Here is an 18,406-nt window from a genome sequence, read left to right on the forward strand (position 1 = left end):
TTGACGAGGGGGCGGGGTCAGCTCTCCAATCATCAATTAGCCATTGAGTCGACCAATCAGCTGGTTGGGGAGAACTCAGGAAGCCATCTCCTGAAACACACAAACACACAAAAGCTAATACAAAAGCTACAACACAGAAACTGGGGAACGTAACACACCACTATCTATTTTACTAGCAGGCTTCTCTAACACCACTATCTATTTTACTAGCAGGCTTCTCTAACACCACTATCTATTTTACTAGCAGGCTTCTCTTACACCACCATCTATTTAACTAGCAGGCTTCTTTAAAAAATCTGGCATGCTAACTGTCAGTGATCAAACTGCTAAAGCAGGGTTGTCCAAGTGTGATGACCTGCAGTACATGGGCAAAGTCTTCTTGAATAGCGAGTTGGTCCCAATCACACACTCGCTGTGCGGTAAATGAACAACCGTTTCTTTTTGAAGGGATAGACTTTATTATTTAACTTAATTATTAACGGTATAATCAAATAGATCTATTATGTTATACCGTTAATAAGAATAATAATAAATAATAATAATCATAATAATAAATAATAAAAAGTTGACCAATGTTGAGTCTGTTGATAGCGGAAATATGCTCCATTGCTGGTGTCAAATCACTTACCACCCTCATGGTAATCCTGTTGAGCGATGCAATAGGACTTTATTGGACATGTTAGGCACACGAGACAAGAGAAAAGAAGAGCGGAGGCATTATGTGACCGTGTTTGTGACCGTGTTCGGAGCTACTGTTTTAGTCATATGGAACTATGTTACAAAGGCGAATTGTGGCATTTTATTTGGGGGGGTTCCTTTCCTATGGCCATAGGTTAATTAATGAATGGTTGTATTTAATTGTTTACTTGAGATTACTGTTTATCTGAATTCTTTAAAAAATAATAACAATTTAGCAGTAATACATTTGTCTCTGAAAATACTGTTGCATATTCATTTCTGGATAAGCACCCAGCTATATTTGATTATATACATAAATCTACATTTACAATGGCATGGTATGCTTCTAATCCTTTATACTATAGCCTCCATGTTCTAGGGTTCTATGTTGTTATGTGTCTAGTATGCACCATTCATCACCACACATCAAGTTCCCTCCCAGGAAATAAGAAGTTATTTAAATTCACCCTGAGTGTTTGTGTTACCCAGGGTCATAGTTCATAGAAGAGTGGGCGTGGTTGTAGACAGCAGGTATTCTGTTTATCAGCAGGTCCCAAATCACTCTCTACCCCTACCCCTTGGCCATAACCCCTCAATGTTAACAAATCTGTATGGTCTGGATAAGTAGAGTATAAGCAATGTACTTGTGGAACTTTCACCATACAGATCTACAGGAACAGCTCTAGCCCTCAAAATTCACATTTTCTGCAGTTCTACATATTTTGCTATGGGGCGGAGAGAATATTTTTCAATTTTATTAAAATGTTCATGCAATTCTACTCATTTAGCCATGGGGCAGAGAGGGGGCAGAGTTTTACAGCTAATTTCCTGCAATTCTACCCATTTTGCCTTGACTTATGCCATGTTAATGATATCTGAGTGAGAGTAACTAACAAAATCAATGTGGGCCCCTAGAGGTCAGGGCCCCTGGAGGTCAGGGCCTCCTGGAGGTCAGGGCCCCCTGGAGGTCAAGGCCCCCTGGAGGTCAGGGCCCCCTGGAGGTCAGGGCCCCTGGAGGTCAGGGCCCCCTGGAGGTCAAGGCCCCCTGGAGGTCAGGGCCCCTTGGAGGTCAGGGCCCCTGGAGGTCAGGGCCCCCTGGAGGTCAGGGCCTCCTGGAGGTCAGGGCCCCTGGGCACTGCCCTACGTGCTCGGTCGGTATTCAGCCATGATTACTACAAGTTTAGATAACTGGTTAGAGTAACTTACAACTAGAAGGCTGACAGGGCAAATTGAGGGATTGTCAATGACTGACATTACAAGAGAAAACCAGTTTGTGCAGAACCACATGGTGAACTGGCACCTTGTGTGTTCTACTATTCTAACTCTCAACAGTACTGTCAGTTGAGACCCAGACTGAGTTCCTGTAGAGAACTGGGTTCATTTGTTGTTGGTAGGGGGCCCCTTAGTGTCCGGAGGAGGTCAGATATTGACCTCTACCTCTGACCTCTATATCTCATAGCATCATAGTCTATAACATATCTCCTAACATCAGAGTCTATAACATATCGCATAACATCATAGTCCATATTTGGGACCTTAGTGTCCGGGGACCCTAAGGGACCGCTTATGGCGCGTATGCCTGGAGCCAGGCCTGAACCAAGGGCTAGGGACAAGGGTGAAGGGTAGGGAGTGACTTGGCACCAGCTAGAATCTCCTTGAATTGTGACATGGAGAGATGTTACTGGGTTAATTTGTCAGTAGCGGGAGAGTAGAAAGCTAAAGTTCTCTCCACAGACAGAACGAGGAGAACACAGCTGCCTGGATATCAGTCTGTGCTGTTTCAATGTATCTTTAAATTGTTCCTATAACCTCTGACCTCTAACCCCTTAAACTCTGACCTCCAGGATGCGTGTGGCCAGTGCATTAGGGCTGTTCCTATTGGCCCTGGTGAAGTTTACCTCTGATCTCTAACCCCTGATCTCTAACTTCTAATCCCTGACCTCCAGGATGTGTGTGGCCTGTAATATCTGACCTCTAATCCCTGTACTTCAGGATGTGTGTGGCCTGTAATATCTGACCTCTAACCTCTGACATCTAACCCTGGACCTCCTGGATGTGTGTGGCCTGTAATATCTGACCTCTAACCCCTGACCTCCAGGATGTGTGTGGTCTGTAATATCTGACCTCTAACCTCTGACCTCCAGGATGTGTGTGGCCTGTAATATCTGACCTCTAACCCCTGACCTCCAGGATGTGTGTGGCCTGTAATAACTGACCTCTAACCCCTGACCTCCTGGATGTGTGTGGCCTGTAATATCTGACCTCCAATCCCTGACCTCCAGGATGTGTGTGGCCTGTAATATCTGACCTCTAATCCCTGATCTCCAGGATGTGTGTGGCCTGTAATATCTGACCTCTAACCCCTGACCTCCAGAATGCGTGTGGCCTGTCTGTTAGTGCTGTTCCTATTGACCCTGGTGCAGCTGGGAGGCTGTCTGCTGCTAGGAGCCTTCAACATCAAGACATTCGGAGACAAGAAGTCCTCCAACTCAACCCTCATGGACATCATCACTCAGGTAGAGCTTTATCTCATAACATCACAATGTAATACTTTATCTCATAACATCATAATGTAACACTTTATCTCATAACATCATAATGTAACACTTTATCTCATAACATCACAATGTAACACTTTATCTCATAACATCACAATGTAACACTTTATCTCATAACATCACAATGTAACACTTTATCTCATAACATCATAATGTAACACTTTATCTCATCTTGGGACTAAAAGTGTTTGTAGATTCTCCATTTGAATGTACTTCTTAGTCCAAGACCAGGCTGTGTCCGGGAAACATTAGTTGTTATTCATTTATATTATGATTTTTTATGTATTAGATAGTGCATCGTTATGATATCGTGTTGATCCAGGAAGTGAGAGACACTGACCTATCAGCAACCAACAAACTGATGCAGCACGTCAACAAGTAAGACCAATCACAGCCCTGAAACAATATTACATCCACTGACCAATGACAGCCCCTCTGATATAAAGACTTTGTAATGTGTGTTGTTAAATAACTATATAATGATATGGTAATGTGTGTTGTCTAATAACTACATAATGATATTGTAATGTGTGTTGTTTAATAACTATATAATGATATTGTAATGTGTGTTGTTTAATAACTATATAATGATATGGTAATGTGTGTTGTCTAATAACTATATAATTATATGGTAATGTGTGTTGTTTAATAACTATATAATGATATGGTAATGTGTGTTGTTTAATAACTATATAATGATATGGTAATGTGTGTTGTTTAATAACTATATAATTTTACATTTACATTTAAGTCATTTAGCAGACGCTCTTATCCAGAGCGACTTACAAATTGGTGCATTCACCTTATGACATCCATATGACATGGTAATGTGTGTTTTGTTTGTTGTCAGAGGCTTGTCTCCCTATAGGTACCGTCACATTGTCAGTGAGGAACTGGGCCGCAGTACCTACACAGAGAGATACCTCTACCTGTACAGGTAATATACAGAGAGATACCTCTACCTGTACAGGTAATATACAGAGAGATACCTCTACCTATACAGGTAATATACAGTGAAATACCTCTACCTGTACAGGTAATATACAGAGAGATACCTCTACCTGTACAGGTAATATACAGAGAGATACCTCTACCTGTACAGGTAATATACAGAGAGATACCTCTACCTGTACAGGTAATATACAGAGAGATACCTCTACCTATACAGGTAATATACAGAGAGATACCTCTACCTGTACAGGTAATATACAGAGAGATACCTCTACCTGTACAGGTAATATACAGAGAGATACCTCTACCTGTACAGGTAATATACAGAGAGATACCTCTACCTATACAGGTAATATACAGAGAGATACCTCTACCTGTACAGGTAATATACAGAGAGATACCTCTACCTATACAGGTAATATACAGAGAGATACCTCTACCTGTACAGGTAATATACAGAGAGATACCTCTACCTGTACAGGTAATATACAGAGAGATACCTCTACCTGTACAGATAATATACAGAGAGATACCGCTACCTGTACAGGTAATATACAGAGAGATACCTCTACCTGTACAGGTAATATACAGAGAGATACCTCTACCTATACAGGTAATATACAGAGAGATACCTCTACCTGTACAGGTAATATATAGAGAGATACCTCTACCTGTACAGGTAATATACAGAGAGATACCTCTACCTGTACAGATAATATACAGAGAGATACCTCTACCTGTACAGGTAATATACAGTGAGATACCTCTACCTGTACAGGTAATATACAGAGAGATACCTCTACCTGTACAGGTAATATACAGAGAGATACCTCCACCTGTACAGGTAATATACAGGGAGATACCTCTACCTGTACAGGTAATATACAGAGAGATACCTCTACCTGTACAGGTAATATACAGAGAGATACCTCTACCTGTACAGGTACAATACAGAGAGATACCTCTACCTATACAGGTAATATACAGAGAGATACCTCTACCTATACAGGTAATATACAGAGAGATACCTCTACCTGTACAGGTACAATACAGAGAGATACCTCTACCTGTACAGGTAATATACAGAGAGATACCTCTACCTGTACAGGTACAATACAGAGAGATACTTCTACCTGTACAGATAATATACAGAGAGATACCTTTACCTGAACAGGTTCTGTTCTGCTCTGTTCTGCTCGGTACTGTGCCGTTCTGTGCTGCACTAAACACTGAAAGCATCTCCTAAAGCGTGTGTTTGTCCTGTTATATGATAGAGAGGAGACGGTCTCTGTGGCTAAGAACTACACGTACGATGACGGCTGTGAGCCCTGCGGTACAGATACCTTCATCAGAGAACCCTTCATTGTCATGTTCTCCTCGAACTACACAGGTAGAAAGGGGGGTGATGGGGAGAGGTGGGAGGGGGAGGGAGATGGTGATGGGGGAGAGAGCGGGAGGGAGAGGGGGAATGAGAGGAAGAGAGATTCAGTGTGTGTGTGAGAGAGAGAGAGAGAGAGAGAGAGAGAGAGAGAGAGAGAGAGAGAGAGGAGGAAAAATATGAGGTTCCTTTACATAAAAAAATAATTAACTCAAAAAACATGTGTCTTTTTTTTTCATTAGTCCACTGTTGATATAGTCAGTCCCAAGATGTTTTGCATGTCAGCAGGCAAGTTTTCAAGATATTAGACTTTCAAGAAGCAAAGTGTCATGAAGCATTTTGCATCATACAGCTGCACCATCGAGAGCATCCTGCCCGGTTGCTAACGTTAGCTAGGCTGGGGTTAAGGTTAGCTAGCTGGCTAACGTTAGCTAGGCTGGGGTTAAGGTTAGCTAGCTGACTAACATTAGCTAGGCTGGGGTTAAGGTTAGCTAGCTGACTAACATTAGCTAGGCTGGGGTTAAGGTTAGCTAGCTGACTAACATTAGCTAGGTGGCTAACGTTAGCTAGGCTGGGGTTAAGGTTAGGGGAAGGTCTTAGCTGACATGCTAAGTACTTGCAAAGTAGCTAAAAAGTTGTTAATTAGCTAAAATGCAAAAGTTGTCCGTAATGAGATTCAAACTCGCCCTTGTCCAACCACCCTACTTTTGTCTTAAATAACCATCTTTGTCATACAACCAAATGTAACATATTGTACAAATTTGAGTGTCCCAAATGTACGTTTACTACGTTACTGTGACGTCTACTACAGCTCCTCCTCTCTGGCGCTCGTTGTCACCAGTTTATTCATTATTACGCACACCTGCCACCATCGTTACGCACACCTGTCACCATCGTTACGCACACCTGCCACCATCGTTACCCACACCTGCCACCATCATTACGCACACCTGCCACCATCGTTACGCACACCTGCCACCATCGTTACGCACACCTGCCACCATCGTTACGCACACGTTACGCACACCTGCCACCATCATTACGCACACGTTACGCACACCTGCCACCATCGTTACGCACACGTTACGCACACCTGCCACCATCGTTACGCACACGTTACGCACACCTGCCACCCTCATTACGCACACCTGCCACCATCATTACGCACACCTGCCACCATCTTTACGCACACCTGCCACCATCGTTACGCACACCTGCCACCATCGTTACGCACACCCGCCACCATCGTTACGCACACCTGCCACCATCGTTACGCACACCTGCCACCATCGTTACGCACACCTGCCATCATCGTCACGCACACCTGCCACCATCGTTACGCACACCTGCCACCATCGTTACGCACACCTGCCACCATCGTTACGCACACCTGCCACCATCGTTACGCACACGTTACGCACACCTGCCACCATCGTTACGCACACCTGCCACCATCATTACGCACACCTGCCACCATCGTTACCCACACCTGCCACCATCGTTACGCACACATTACGCACACCTGCCACCATCGTTACGCACACGTTACGCACACCTGCCACCATCGTTACGCACACCTGCCACCATCATTATGAGCACTTGCGCTTCATGAGACACACCTGGACTTCATCACTTTCCTGATTACCTTCCCGATATACAGTTGAAGTCGGAAGTTTACATACACCTTAGCCAAATACAATTCCTGACATTTAATCCTAGTAAAAATTCCCTGTCTTAGGTCAGTTAGGACCACCACTTTATTTTAAGAATGTGAAATGTCAGAATAATAGTAGAGAGAATTATTTCTTTCAGCTTTTATTTCTTTCATCACATTCCCTCTGGGTCAGAAGTTTACATACACTCAATTAGTATTTGGTAGCATTGCCTTTAAATTGTTTAACTTGGGTCAAACGTTTCGGATAGCCTTCCACAAGCTTCCCACAATAAGTTGGGTACATTTTGGCCCATTCCTCCTGACAGAGCTGGTGTAACTGAGTCAGGTTTGTAGGCCTCCTTGCTCGCACACGCTTTTTCAGTTTTTCCCACAAATTTTCTATGGAATTGAGGTCAGGGCTTTGTGATGGCCACTCTAATACCTTGACTTTTTTGTCCTTAAGCCATTTTGCTACAACTTTGGAAGTATGCTTGGGGTCATTGTCCATTTGAAAGACCCATTTGTGAACAAGCTTTAACTTCCTGACTGATGTCTTGAGATGTTGCTTCAATATATCCACATAATTTTCCTGCCTAATGACGCCATCTATTTTGTGAAGTGCATCAGTCCCTCCTGCAGCAAAGCACCCCCACAACGTGATGCTGCCACCCCCAAGCTTCACAGTTGGGATGGTATTCTTCGGCTTGCAAGTCTCCCCCTTTTTCCTCTAAACATAGTGATGGTCATTATGGTCAAACAGTTCTATTTTTGTTTCATCAGACCACAGGATATTTCTCCAAAAAGTACGATCTTTGTCCCATTGTGCAGTTGCAAACCGTAGTCTGGCTTTTTATGGTGGTTTTGGAGCAGTGGCTTCTTCCTTGCTGAGCGGCCTTTCGGGTTATGTCGATATAGGACTCGTTTTACTGTGGATATAGATACTTTTGTACCTGTTTCCTCCAGCATCTTCACAGGGTCCTTTTGCTGTTGTTCTGGGATTGATTTGCATTTTTCGCACCAAAGTACGTTCATCTCTAGGAGACAGAACATGTCTCCTTCCTGAGCGGTATGACGGCTGCGTGGTCCCATGGTGTTTATACTTTCGTACTATTGCTTGTACAGATGAACGTAGTACCTTCAGGCGTTTGGAAATTGCTCCCAAGGATGAACCAGACTTGTGGAGGTCTACAATTTTTTTCTGAGGTCATGGCTGATTTCTTTTGATTTTCCCATGATGTTAGGCATAAAGGCACTGAATTTGAAGGTAGGCCTTGAAATACATCCACAGGTACACCTCCAATTGACTCAAATGATGTCAATTAGCCTATCAGAAGCTTCTAAAGCCATGACATAATTTTCTGGAATTTTCCAAGCTGTTTAAAGGCATAGTCAACTTAGTGTATTTAAACTTCTGACCCACTGGAATTGTGATACAGTGAATTATAAGTGAAATAATCTGTCTGTAAACAATTGTTGGACAAAGGACTTGTGTCATGCACAAAGTAGATATCCTAACCGACTTGCCAAAACTATAGTTTGTTAACAAGACATTTGTGGAGTGGTTGAAAAACGAGTTTTAATGTTTCCAACCTAAGTGTAGGTAAACTTCTGACTTCAACTGTATGTCATTTCCTTTGGTTCTTTCCCTAGGCGTTATTGTTTCTGTTCCAGTGTTCATGTCTGTACGCTACCCGTGTTTCTTGTTTTGTTCTATGTTAATTTATTCGTTAAATACACTCCCTGAATTTGCTTCCCGACTCCCAGTGTTACAGTTCCATCTAGTCTATGAGACCAGGCTGAATATCTTGAAAAACTTGACTGCTGAAAAACATTTTGGAACTGTCTTGATTAATGAAGACATTAAATCTTTAACTCTCCATTCCCCCTCTTTCTGTGTTTTTCTCCCTACCTGCCTCCCTTCCTCCCTGACTGCCTGCCTCCCTGCCTGCCGCTCTCCCTCCCTTTCTGCCTCCCTCCCTCTCGCTCTCTTTCCCTCCCTGCCTCACTGCCTCTTTCCCTCCCTCCCTCTCTCCTTCCTTCCCTCTCTCTCTCTCTCTCTCTCTCTCTCTCTCTCTCTCTCTCTCTCTCTCTCTCTCTCTCTCCCTCCCTCCCTCCCTCCCTCCCTCCCTTTCTGCCTCCCTCCCTCTCGCTCTCTTTCCCTCCCTGCCTCACTGCCTCTTTCCCTCCCTCCCTCTCTCCTTCCCTCTCTCTCTCTCTCTCTCTCTCTCTCTCTCCCTCCCTCCCTCCCTCCCTCCCTCCCTCTCGCTCTCTCTGTTTCCCTCCCTGCCTACTACTCTCTCTCCCTCCCTCCCCACCTCCCTGCCCCTCTCTCTCCCTCCCTCCCTCTCGCTCTATCGCTCTTTCCCTCCCTCCCTGCCCCTCTCTCTCTCTCCCTCCCTCCCTGCCTCACTGCCTCTCTCCCTCCCTGCCCACCTCACTGCCTCCCTCCCACCCTCCCTCCCTGCCCACCTCACTGCCTCCCTCCCTCCCACCTTCCCTCACTGCCTCCCTCCCTCTCTCCATCCCTGCCTCCCTCTCTCCCTCCCTGCCTCTCTCCCTCCCTGCCCACCTCCCTCTCTCCCTCCCTGCCTCCCTCCCACCCTCTCTTCTAGCTGTGAGGAACTTTGTTTTGGTACCTCAACACACGTCTCCAGACTCGGCAGTGAAGGAGGTTGACGCTCTGTACGATGTGGCCACTGACGTCAGAGCTCGCTGGAACACCAATGTGACTATACAGCACACACACACAGACAGAGCTCGCTGGAACACCAATGTGACTATACAGCACACACACACAGACACACAAAGACACACAGACACACACACAGGCACAAACACACACAGACACAGGCACACACACACTCCTCCTCTGTAGTGGTTCTGCTAGGGGACTTCAATACTGGCTTTTATTTTATTTTCTCTCTATGGACTGTACACACAAACTGACACAATCACTGCTGCTACTGTAGTTTATCATATATCCTGATGTCACCTCACCCCTTTACATACAGTATCTAACTATCACTCCAGTATCCCTGCTACTCTTGTTTATCATATATCCTGATGTCACCTCACCCCCTTTACATACAGTACATAACTCTATCACTCCAGTATCCCTGCACAGTGTAAATATGGTATTGGAACTGACCCTGTATATATACTTTACACTGAACAAAAATATAAACACAAAATGGAACAATTTCAACGATTTTAATGAGTTAGAGTTCATTTAAGGAAATCAGACTGAACAAAAATATGAACACAACATGTAAAGTGTTGGTCCTGTGTTTCATGAGCTGAAATAAAAGATCCCCTGAAATGTTCCATTCGCACAAAAAGCTTATTTCTCTCAAATGCACAAATGTGTTTCTGACTTGATTGTCAGGACATAGTGCTGCTGGGGGACTTCAACGCAGGCTGTCGCTACGTGAGTGGACCAGACTGGCAGCGGATACGCCTCTTCACAGACCACAGATACCACTGGCTGATACCTGACCACGCTGACACCACCGTCTCTAACACCGACTGTCCCTACGACAGGTCAGAGACACCCAGGCACCCACACACACACACACACATGCACATTTACACACGCAATTACAAACACACACATTTACACACACACATTTACACACACAATTACAAACACACACATTTACACACACACATACACACCAACTGCCCCCACGACAGGTCAGACCTAGCACACACAGTCACTCAGTCACACACAGTCACTCACTCACTCAGTCACACAGTCACTCAGTCACACACAGTCACTCACACAAACACTCACACTCACACAAACACACTCACTCACACAAACACACTCACTCACACACACACTCACACAAACACACTCACTCACACAAACACACTCACTCACACACACACACACTCACTCACACACACACTCACTCACAGACTAACTGTTGGTCTGGTTGTGAAGGGTGGTGGCCACCACTGAGATGATGAGAGGAGTGGTCCCTGGGTCGGCTGAGGTGTTCGACTACATGACACAACTGAAACTCAGCCACAGCATGGTAACAACTCTTAACCCTTAGAGGTGGACTCAGCCACAGCATGGTAACAACTCCTAACCCTTAAAGGTGGACTCAGCCACAGCATGGTAACAACTCCTAACCCTTAAAGGTGGACTCAGCCACAGCATGGTAACAACTCCTAACCCTTAGAGGTGGACTCAGCCACAGCATGGTAACAACTCCTAACCCTTAAAGGTGGACTCAGCCACAGCATGGTAACAACTCCTAACCCTTAGAGGTGGACTCAGCCACAGCATGGTAACAACTCTTAACCCTTAAAGGTGGACTCAGCCACAGCATGGTAACAACTCCTAACCCTTAGAGGTGGACTCAGCCACAGCATGGTAACAACTCCTAACCCTTAAAGGTGGACTCAGCCACAGCATGGTAACAACTCCTAACCCTTAGAGGTGGACTCAGCCACAGCATGGTAACAACTCCTAACCCTTAAAGGTGGACTCAGCCACAGCATGGTAACAACTCCTAACCCTTAAAGGTGGACTCAGCCACAGCATGGTAACAACTCCTAACCCTTAAAGGTGGACTCAGCCACAGCATGGTAACAACTCTTAACCCTTAGAGGTGGACTCAGCCACAGCATGGTAACAACTCCTAACCCTTAAAGGTGGACTCAGCCACAGCATGGTAACAACTCTTAACCCTTAAAGGTGGACTCAGCCACAGCATGGTAACAACTCCTAACCCTTAAAGGTGGACTCAGCCACAGCATGGTAACAACTCCTAACCCTTAAAGGTGGACTCAGCCACAGCATGGTAACAACTCCTAACCCTTAAAGGTGGACTCAGCCACAGCATGGTAACAACTCCTAACCCTTAGAGGTGGACTCAGCCACAGCATGGTAACAACTCTTAACCCTTAAAGGTGGACTCAGCCACAGCATGGTAACAACTCCTAACCCTTAGAGGTGGACTCAGCCACAGCATGGTAACAACTCCTAACCCTTAGAGGTGGACTCAGCCACAGCATGGTAACAACTCCTAACCCTTAAAGGTGGACTCAGTCACAGCATGGTAACAACTCTTAACCCTTAGAGGTGGACTCAGCCACAGCATGGTAACAACTCCTAACCCTTAGAGGTGGACTCAGCCACAGCATGGTAACAACTCCTAACCCTTAGAGGTGGACTCAGCCACAGCATGGTAACAACTCCTAACCCTTAAAGGTGGACTCAGCCACAGCATGGCAACAACTCCTAACCCTTAAAGATGGACTCAGTCATATGATGTTGCATGCACGAAGTAAACACAATATCGGGTCAATTTCCACAACTGATAGCATTGAAGTGTGAGGCTAAACTTTCAATATGTATATTTTATTGTCACATATACCGGATAGGTGCAGTGAAATGTGTTGTTTTACAGGGTCAGTCATAGTAGTATGATAGGTGTTGTTTTACAGGGTCAGTCATAGTAGTATGATAGGTGCAGTGAAATGTGTTGTTTTACAGGGTCAGTCATAGTAGTATGATAGGTGTTGTTTTACAGGGTCAGTCATAGTAGTATGATAGGTGTTGTTTTACAGGGTCAGTCATAGTAGTATGACAGGTGCAGTGAAATGTGTTGTTGTACAGGGTCAGACATAGTAGTATGATAGGTGTTGTTTTACAGGGTCAGACATAGTAGTATGATAGGTGTTGTTTTACAGGGTCAGTCATAGTAGTATGATAGGTGTTGTTTTACAGGGTCAGTCATAGTAGTATGATAGGTGTTGTTTTACAGGGTCAGTCATAGTAGTATGATAGGTGTTGTTTTACAGGGTCAGTCATAGTAGTATGATAGGTGCAGTGAAATGTGTTGTTTTACAGGGTCAGCCATAGTAGTATGATAGGTGTTGTTTTACAGGGTCAGCCATAGTAGTATGATAGGTGTTGTTTTACAGGGTCAGTCATAGTAGTATGATAGGTGTTGTTTTACAGGGTCAGACATAGTAGTATGATAGGTATTGTTTTACAGGGTCAGCCATAGTAGTATGATAGGTGTTGTTTTACAGGGTCAGACATAGTAGTATGATAGGTGTTGTTTTACAGGGTCAGTCATAGTAGTATGATAGGTGTTGTTTTACAGGGTCAGCCATAGTAGTATGATAGGTGTTGTTTTACAGGGTCAGCCATAGTAGTATGATAGGTGTTGTTTTACAGGGTCAGACATAGTAGTATGATAGGTGTTGTTTTACAGGGTCAGTCATAGTAGTATGATAGGTGTTGTTTTACAGGGTCAGTCATAGTAGTATGATAGGTGCAGTGAAATGTGTTGTTTTACAGGGTCAGTCATAGTAGTATGATAGGTGTTGTTTTACAGGGTCAGTCATAGTAGTATGATAGGTGTTGTTTTACAGGGTCAGTCATAGTAGTATGATAGGTGCAGTAAAATGTGTTGTTTTACAGGGTCAGTCATAGTAGTATGATAGGTGCAGTGAAATGTGTTGTTTTACAGGGTCAGTCATAGTAGTATGATAGGTGTTGTTTTACAGGGTCAGTCATAGTAGTATGATAGGTGTTGTTTTACAGGGTCAGTCATAGTAGCATGATAGGTGTTGTTTTACAGGGTCAGTCATAGTACTATTATAGGTGCAGTGAAATGTGTTGTTTTACAGGGTCAGCCATAGTAGTACTTCACCCCTGGAGCAAATTAGGGTGAAGTGCCTTGCTCAAGGCCACATGGACAGGTTTTTCAACTTGTCGGCTCGGGTATTCGAACCGGCAACATTTGGGTTACTGACACCAACACTCTAACCCAGTGGTCACCAACTTTTGGTCGTGGAAGCTGTAGGAACGGTGATTTGAGATATCTGATTGGCCAGCGCAGTATTCGAACTCGGTCAAGCCACAGATCTCCCGGTTCGCCGGGTTGGCGGAGTTTGTCTTTTCAGACAAATGATTTGGTTCAAAATGGGAACCCTTTGCCTACCCGGTGCGCAGGGCTTCTGAATCAAGTGCACCAACCACCAACAGGGCTTCTGAATCAAGTGCACCAACCACCAACAGGTCTTCTGAATCAAGTGCACCTATCGCCAACAGGTCTTCTGAATCAAGTGCACCAACCACCAACAGGGCTTCTGAATCAAGTGCACCAACCACCAACAGGTCTTCTGAATCAAGTGCACCTATCGCCAACAGGGCTTCTGAATCAAGTGCACCAACCATCAACAGGGCAACACGAATACATAAAACAAGTAAAGCCATCCTTTATCATTGGCTTTCCTACAGAAATGTTTGGTGATCGACTAGGAATGCCTTGAAGATCGACCAATAGGCTCCCTGCCCTTAACTTCTCCTCTGCTTTGGTCCCGTAGCTACCACGTTGTAGCAGCGTGAAGCACACCTGTGCACATGTGCAGATACTTTTTGGGACTCAGAGCAAAGGCTCAGCCAAGGGCTCATTTCAAAATATGTGGTGATGCTCATTGCAACGTCATCTCACTGAGTCTACCTTTAACCTTTAACCTTTAGGTGTGATATTTTGGGTTGTTGAAGATGTATTTCTTAGCTGTTTATATGGTACAAGGATTCTCTACACTTGCTTGTTTTGTCACATACAATGAAATTAGTGGAACTATTAGAATTTTAGCAACCAGGAAATGGAGGAGCCATTTCTGCATATTGCACCTTAAACTCAAACCAGGCTTCCCCTCAACAGTAAATAAACTCTGAACTCTAGTCTGTTTGTGCATCTCTACTCAATTTAAAAACTCTCAGCAATAGGAGATTCACCTCAGTCAATAGGAGACTTAACATTCACCTCAGTCAATATGAGACTAAACATTCACCTCAGTCAATATGAGACTAAACATTCACCTCAGTCAATAGGAGACTAAACATTCACCTCAGTCAATAGGAGACTAAACATTCACCTCAGTCAATAGGAGACTTAACATTCACCTCAGTCAATAGGAGACTTAACATTCACCTCAGTCAATAGGAGACTTAACATTCACCTCAGTCAATAGGAGACTTAACATTCACCTCAGTCAATATGAGACTAAACATTCACCTCAGTCAATAGGAGACTAAACATTCACCTCAGTCAATAGGAGACTAAACATTCACCTCAGTCAATAGGAGACTGAACATTCACCTCAGTCAAGAGGAGACAGCTACTTGTATTTGCCTTCTAATCAGGAATGATTTTATTAGCCCATTTTAAATGGTTGGTGTTGAGCTAGGTAGAGTAATAGTGTCTTAATGGTACAGCTCTTATCTCTCTCCCCCACTCAGGCATTGGCTGTCAGCGACCACTACCCTGTTGAGGTGAAGCTGATTGGTCACACCCCTGCTGCATGAGCCCGCGTCCAGGAAGTGTTCAGACACTCTCAAATTGCACCCTATTCACTTTGTAGTGCACTACTTTGGACCAGAGCCTTCTATAGGGAATAGGGTGCCAGTTGAGTGTCATCACCATGACGTGTTTCAATAAAACTCAGTCAAACTGTGCTCCTGTTATTGTTTGTGTCCAACATTCAAGCTGAAACAAGTGCCTTATAAGAGATGGAAGAGCACATGTGAATTCTATATTCATTTTGGAGTTTGGTTCTGTAAGCCCCTCAGTCACAGCTCAGACACCAGTGGAATGACGTCCAATCCAACCAGACCTATTAAACACGTATGGCTACTGATTGATCAATTAAAGGACAGGACAGAATTCAGGAAACCCTGCCCTAAACTAGTGACATCAAAGAACATGAAACTCAACACACATTCAATGGAAGGTATTTTAAAGATGTTTACTTGCAAACCAACAGTACAGGAGAAGATCATACGAAGAAAAAAACATTATGTTCACAGACAAAGGCAAGATGACATACTGTACAATCACCTACATCGTAACAGTGCTCTGTGTTTCAGTCCAGACAGTCAAACATTGTGGCAGGGGGAAATAAGGCCGGGGGTGTGTTCATTAGGATCCAAACGGGCCAAAACAGGGAGTGAACTACCTCATTTTGTCCAATAAGAAACGCTAGTTTAAAAAAAAACATATATGACAGGGTAGCGTCTCAACTGGCACCCTATTCCCTATATAGTGCACTACTTTGACCAGGGCCTATAGGGGTAGTGCACTACATAGAGAATTAGGGTGCTATTTGAGATGTAACCAGTGGGTGTCTCTCAATAAGTGAAAGGAGACAAACAGAGGGAGGCAGACTATTGAGACTCACCCCCAGGTTACTGTCACATGTGTGCCTGGGCATCAGAAGACATCCTCTTCAAGGATGGCTGCGTTCCAATAATCTCTCCTTTACTCCTGAAGGGTGCACTCGTTCCCCACAAAAATGTCCTTTCAAATCCGTGAAGGGAAGAGAACAAGTTCACACAGGAGAAAGGAGAGATAATTGGGACGTAGCCCCCTATTCCCTATATCGTGCACTACTTTTGACCAGGGCCCTAAAGGGAACCGGGGAGCCGTTAGAAGCCCTAAAGGGGACCGGGGAGCCGTTAGAAGCCCTAAAGGGGACCGGGGAGCCGTTAGAAGCCCTAAAGGGGACCGGGGAGCCGTTAGAAGCCCTAAAGGGGAGCCGTTAGAAGCCCTAAAGGGGAGCCGTTAGAAGCCCTAAAGGGGAGCCGTTAGAAGCCCTAAAGGGGAGCCGTTAGAAGCCCTAAAGGGGAGCCGCTAGAAGCCCTAAAGGGGAGCCGCTAGAAGCCCTAAAGGGGACCGGGGAGCCGCTAGAAGCCCTAAAGGGGACCGGGGAGCCGCTAGAAGCCCTAAAGGGGACCGGGGAGCCGCTAGAAGCCCTAAAGGGGAGCCGCTAGAAGCCCTAAAGGGGAGCCGCTAGAAGCCCTAAAGGGGAGCCGCTAGAAGCCCTAAAGGGGAGCCGTTAGAAGCCCTAAAGGGGAGCCGTTAGAAGCCCTAAAGGGGAGCCGTTAGAAGCCCTAAAGGGGAGCCGTTAGAAGCCCTAAAGGGGAGCCGTTAGAAGCCCTAAAGGGGAGCCGTTAGAAGCCCTAAAGGGGAGCCGTTAGAAGCCCTAAAGGGGAGCCGCTAGAAGCCCTAAAGGGGAGCCGCTAGAAGCCCTAAAGGGGAGCCGCTAGAAGCCCTAAAGGGGATCGGGGAGCCGCTAGAAGCCCTAAAGGGGATCGGGGAGCCGCTAGAAGCCCTAAAGGGGATCGGGGAGCCGTTAGAAGCCCTAAAGGGGATCGGGGAGCCGTTAGAAGCCCTAAAGGGGAGCCGTTAGAGGCCCTAAAGGGGAGCCGTTAGAAGCCCTAAAGGGGAGCCGTTAGAAGCCCTAAAGGGGAGCCGTTAGAAGCCCTAAAGGGGAGCCGTTAGAAGCCCTAAAGGGGAGCCGTTAGAAGCCCTAAAGGGGAGCCGTTAGAAGCCCTAAAGGGGAGCCGTTAGAAGCCCTAAAGGGGAGCCGTTAGAAGCCCTAAAGGGGAGCCGTTAGAAGCCCTAAAGGGGAGCCGTTAGAAGCCCTAAAGGGGAGCCGTTAGAAGCCGCTAGAAGCCCTAAAGGGGAGCCGTTAGAAGCCGTTAGAAGCCCTAAAGGGGAGCCGTTAGAAGCCCTAAAGGGGAGCCGTTAGAAGCCCTAAAGGGGAGCCGTTAGAAGCCCTAAAGGGGAGCCGTTAGAAGCCGCTAGAAGCCCTAAAGGGGAGCCGTTAGAAGCCGCTAGAAGCCCTAAAGGGGATCGGGGAGCCGTTAGAAGCCCTAAAGGGGATCGGGGAGCCGTTAGAAGCCCTAAAGGGGAGCCGTTAGAAGCCCTAAAGGGGAGCCGTTAGAAGCCCTAAAGGGGAGCCGTTAGAAGCCCTAAAGGGGAGCCGTTAGAAGCCCTAAAGGGGAGCCGTTAGAAGCCCTAAAGGGGAGCCGTTAGAAGCCCTAAAGGGGAGCCGTTAGAAGCCCTAAAGGGGAGCCGTTAGAAGCCCTAAAGGGGAGCCGTTAGAAGCCCTAAAGGGGAGCCGTTAGAAGCCCTAAAGGGGAGCCGTTAGAAGCCCTAAAGGGGAGCCGTTAGAAGCCCTAAAGGGGAGCCGTTAGAAGCCCTAAAGGGGAGCCGTTAGAAGCCCTAAAGGGGAGCCGTTAGAAGCCCTAAAGGGGAGCCGTTAGAAGCCGCTAGAAGCCCTAAAGGGGAGCCGTTAGAAGCCGCTAGAAGCCCTAAAGGGGATCGGGGAGCCGTTAGAAGCCCTAAAGGGGATCGGGGAGCCGTTAGA

General features: G+C 45.7%; 1 protein-coding gene across 1 annotated transcript; it reads left to right on the top strand.

Moving 5' to 3' along the window:
* Nucleotides 1-2,966: 2,966 nt before the first annotated feature.
* LOC129844920 (deoxyribonuclease-1-like) lies at nt 2,967-15,625 on the top strand. Its single transcript, XM_055913080.1, has 8 exons — nt 2,967-3,194; nt 3,526-3,614; nt 4,087-4,173; nt 5,462-5,577; nt 9,832-9,944; nt 10,605-10,759; nt 11,166-11,259; nt 15,495-15,625. The coding sequence occupies exons 1-8, from the start codon at nt 3,054-3,056 to the stop codon at nt 15,558-15,560; spliced, it is 861 nt and encodes a 286-aa protein (XP_055769055.1). The 5' UTR covers nt 2,967-3,053; the 3' UTR covers nt 15,561-15,625.
* The last annotated feature ends 2,781 nt before the right edge of the window (nt 15,626-18,406 follow it).

This window comes from Salvelinus fontinalis, unplaced genomic scaffold (genome assembly GCF_029448725.1).
Source record: "Salvelinus fontinalis isolate EN_2023a unplaced genomic scaffold, ASM2944872v1 scaffold_0250, whole genome shotgun sequence".
Lineage (NCBI taxonomy): Eukaryota > Metazoa > Chordata > Actinopteri > Salmoniformes > Salmonidae > Salvelinus > Salvelinus fontinalis.

Coding starts and splice junctions, on each gene's coding strand:
- LOC129844920 (XM_055913080.1), top strand. CDS start 3,054: ATGCGTGTGGCCTGTCTGTTAGTGCTGTTCCTATTGACCCTGGTGCAG. Junction 9,945..10,604: donor GAGCTCGCTGGAACACCAAT/GTGACTATACAG, acceptor CTTGATTGTCAG/GACATAGTGCTGCTGGGGGA. Junction 11,260..15,494: donor TGAAACTCAGCCACAGCATG/GTAACAACTCTT, acceptor TCCCCCACTCAG/GCATTGGCTGTCAGCGACCA.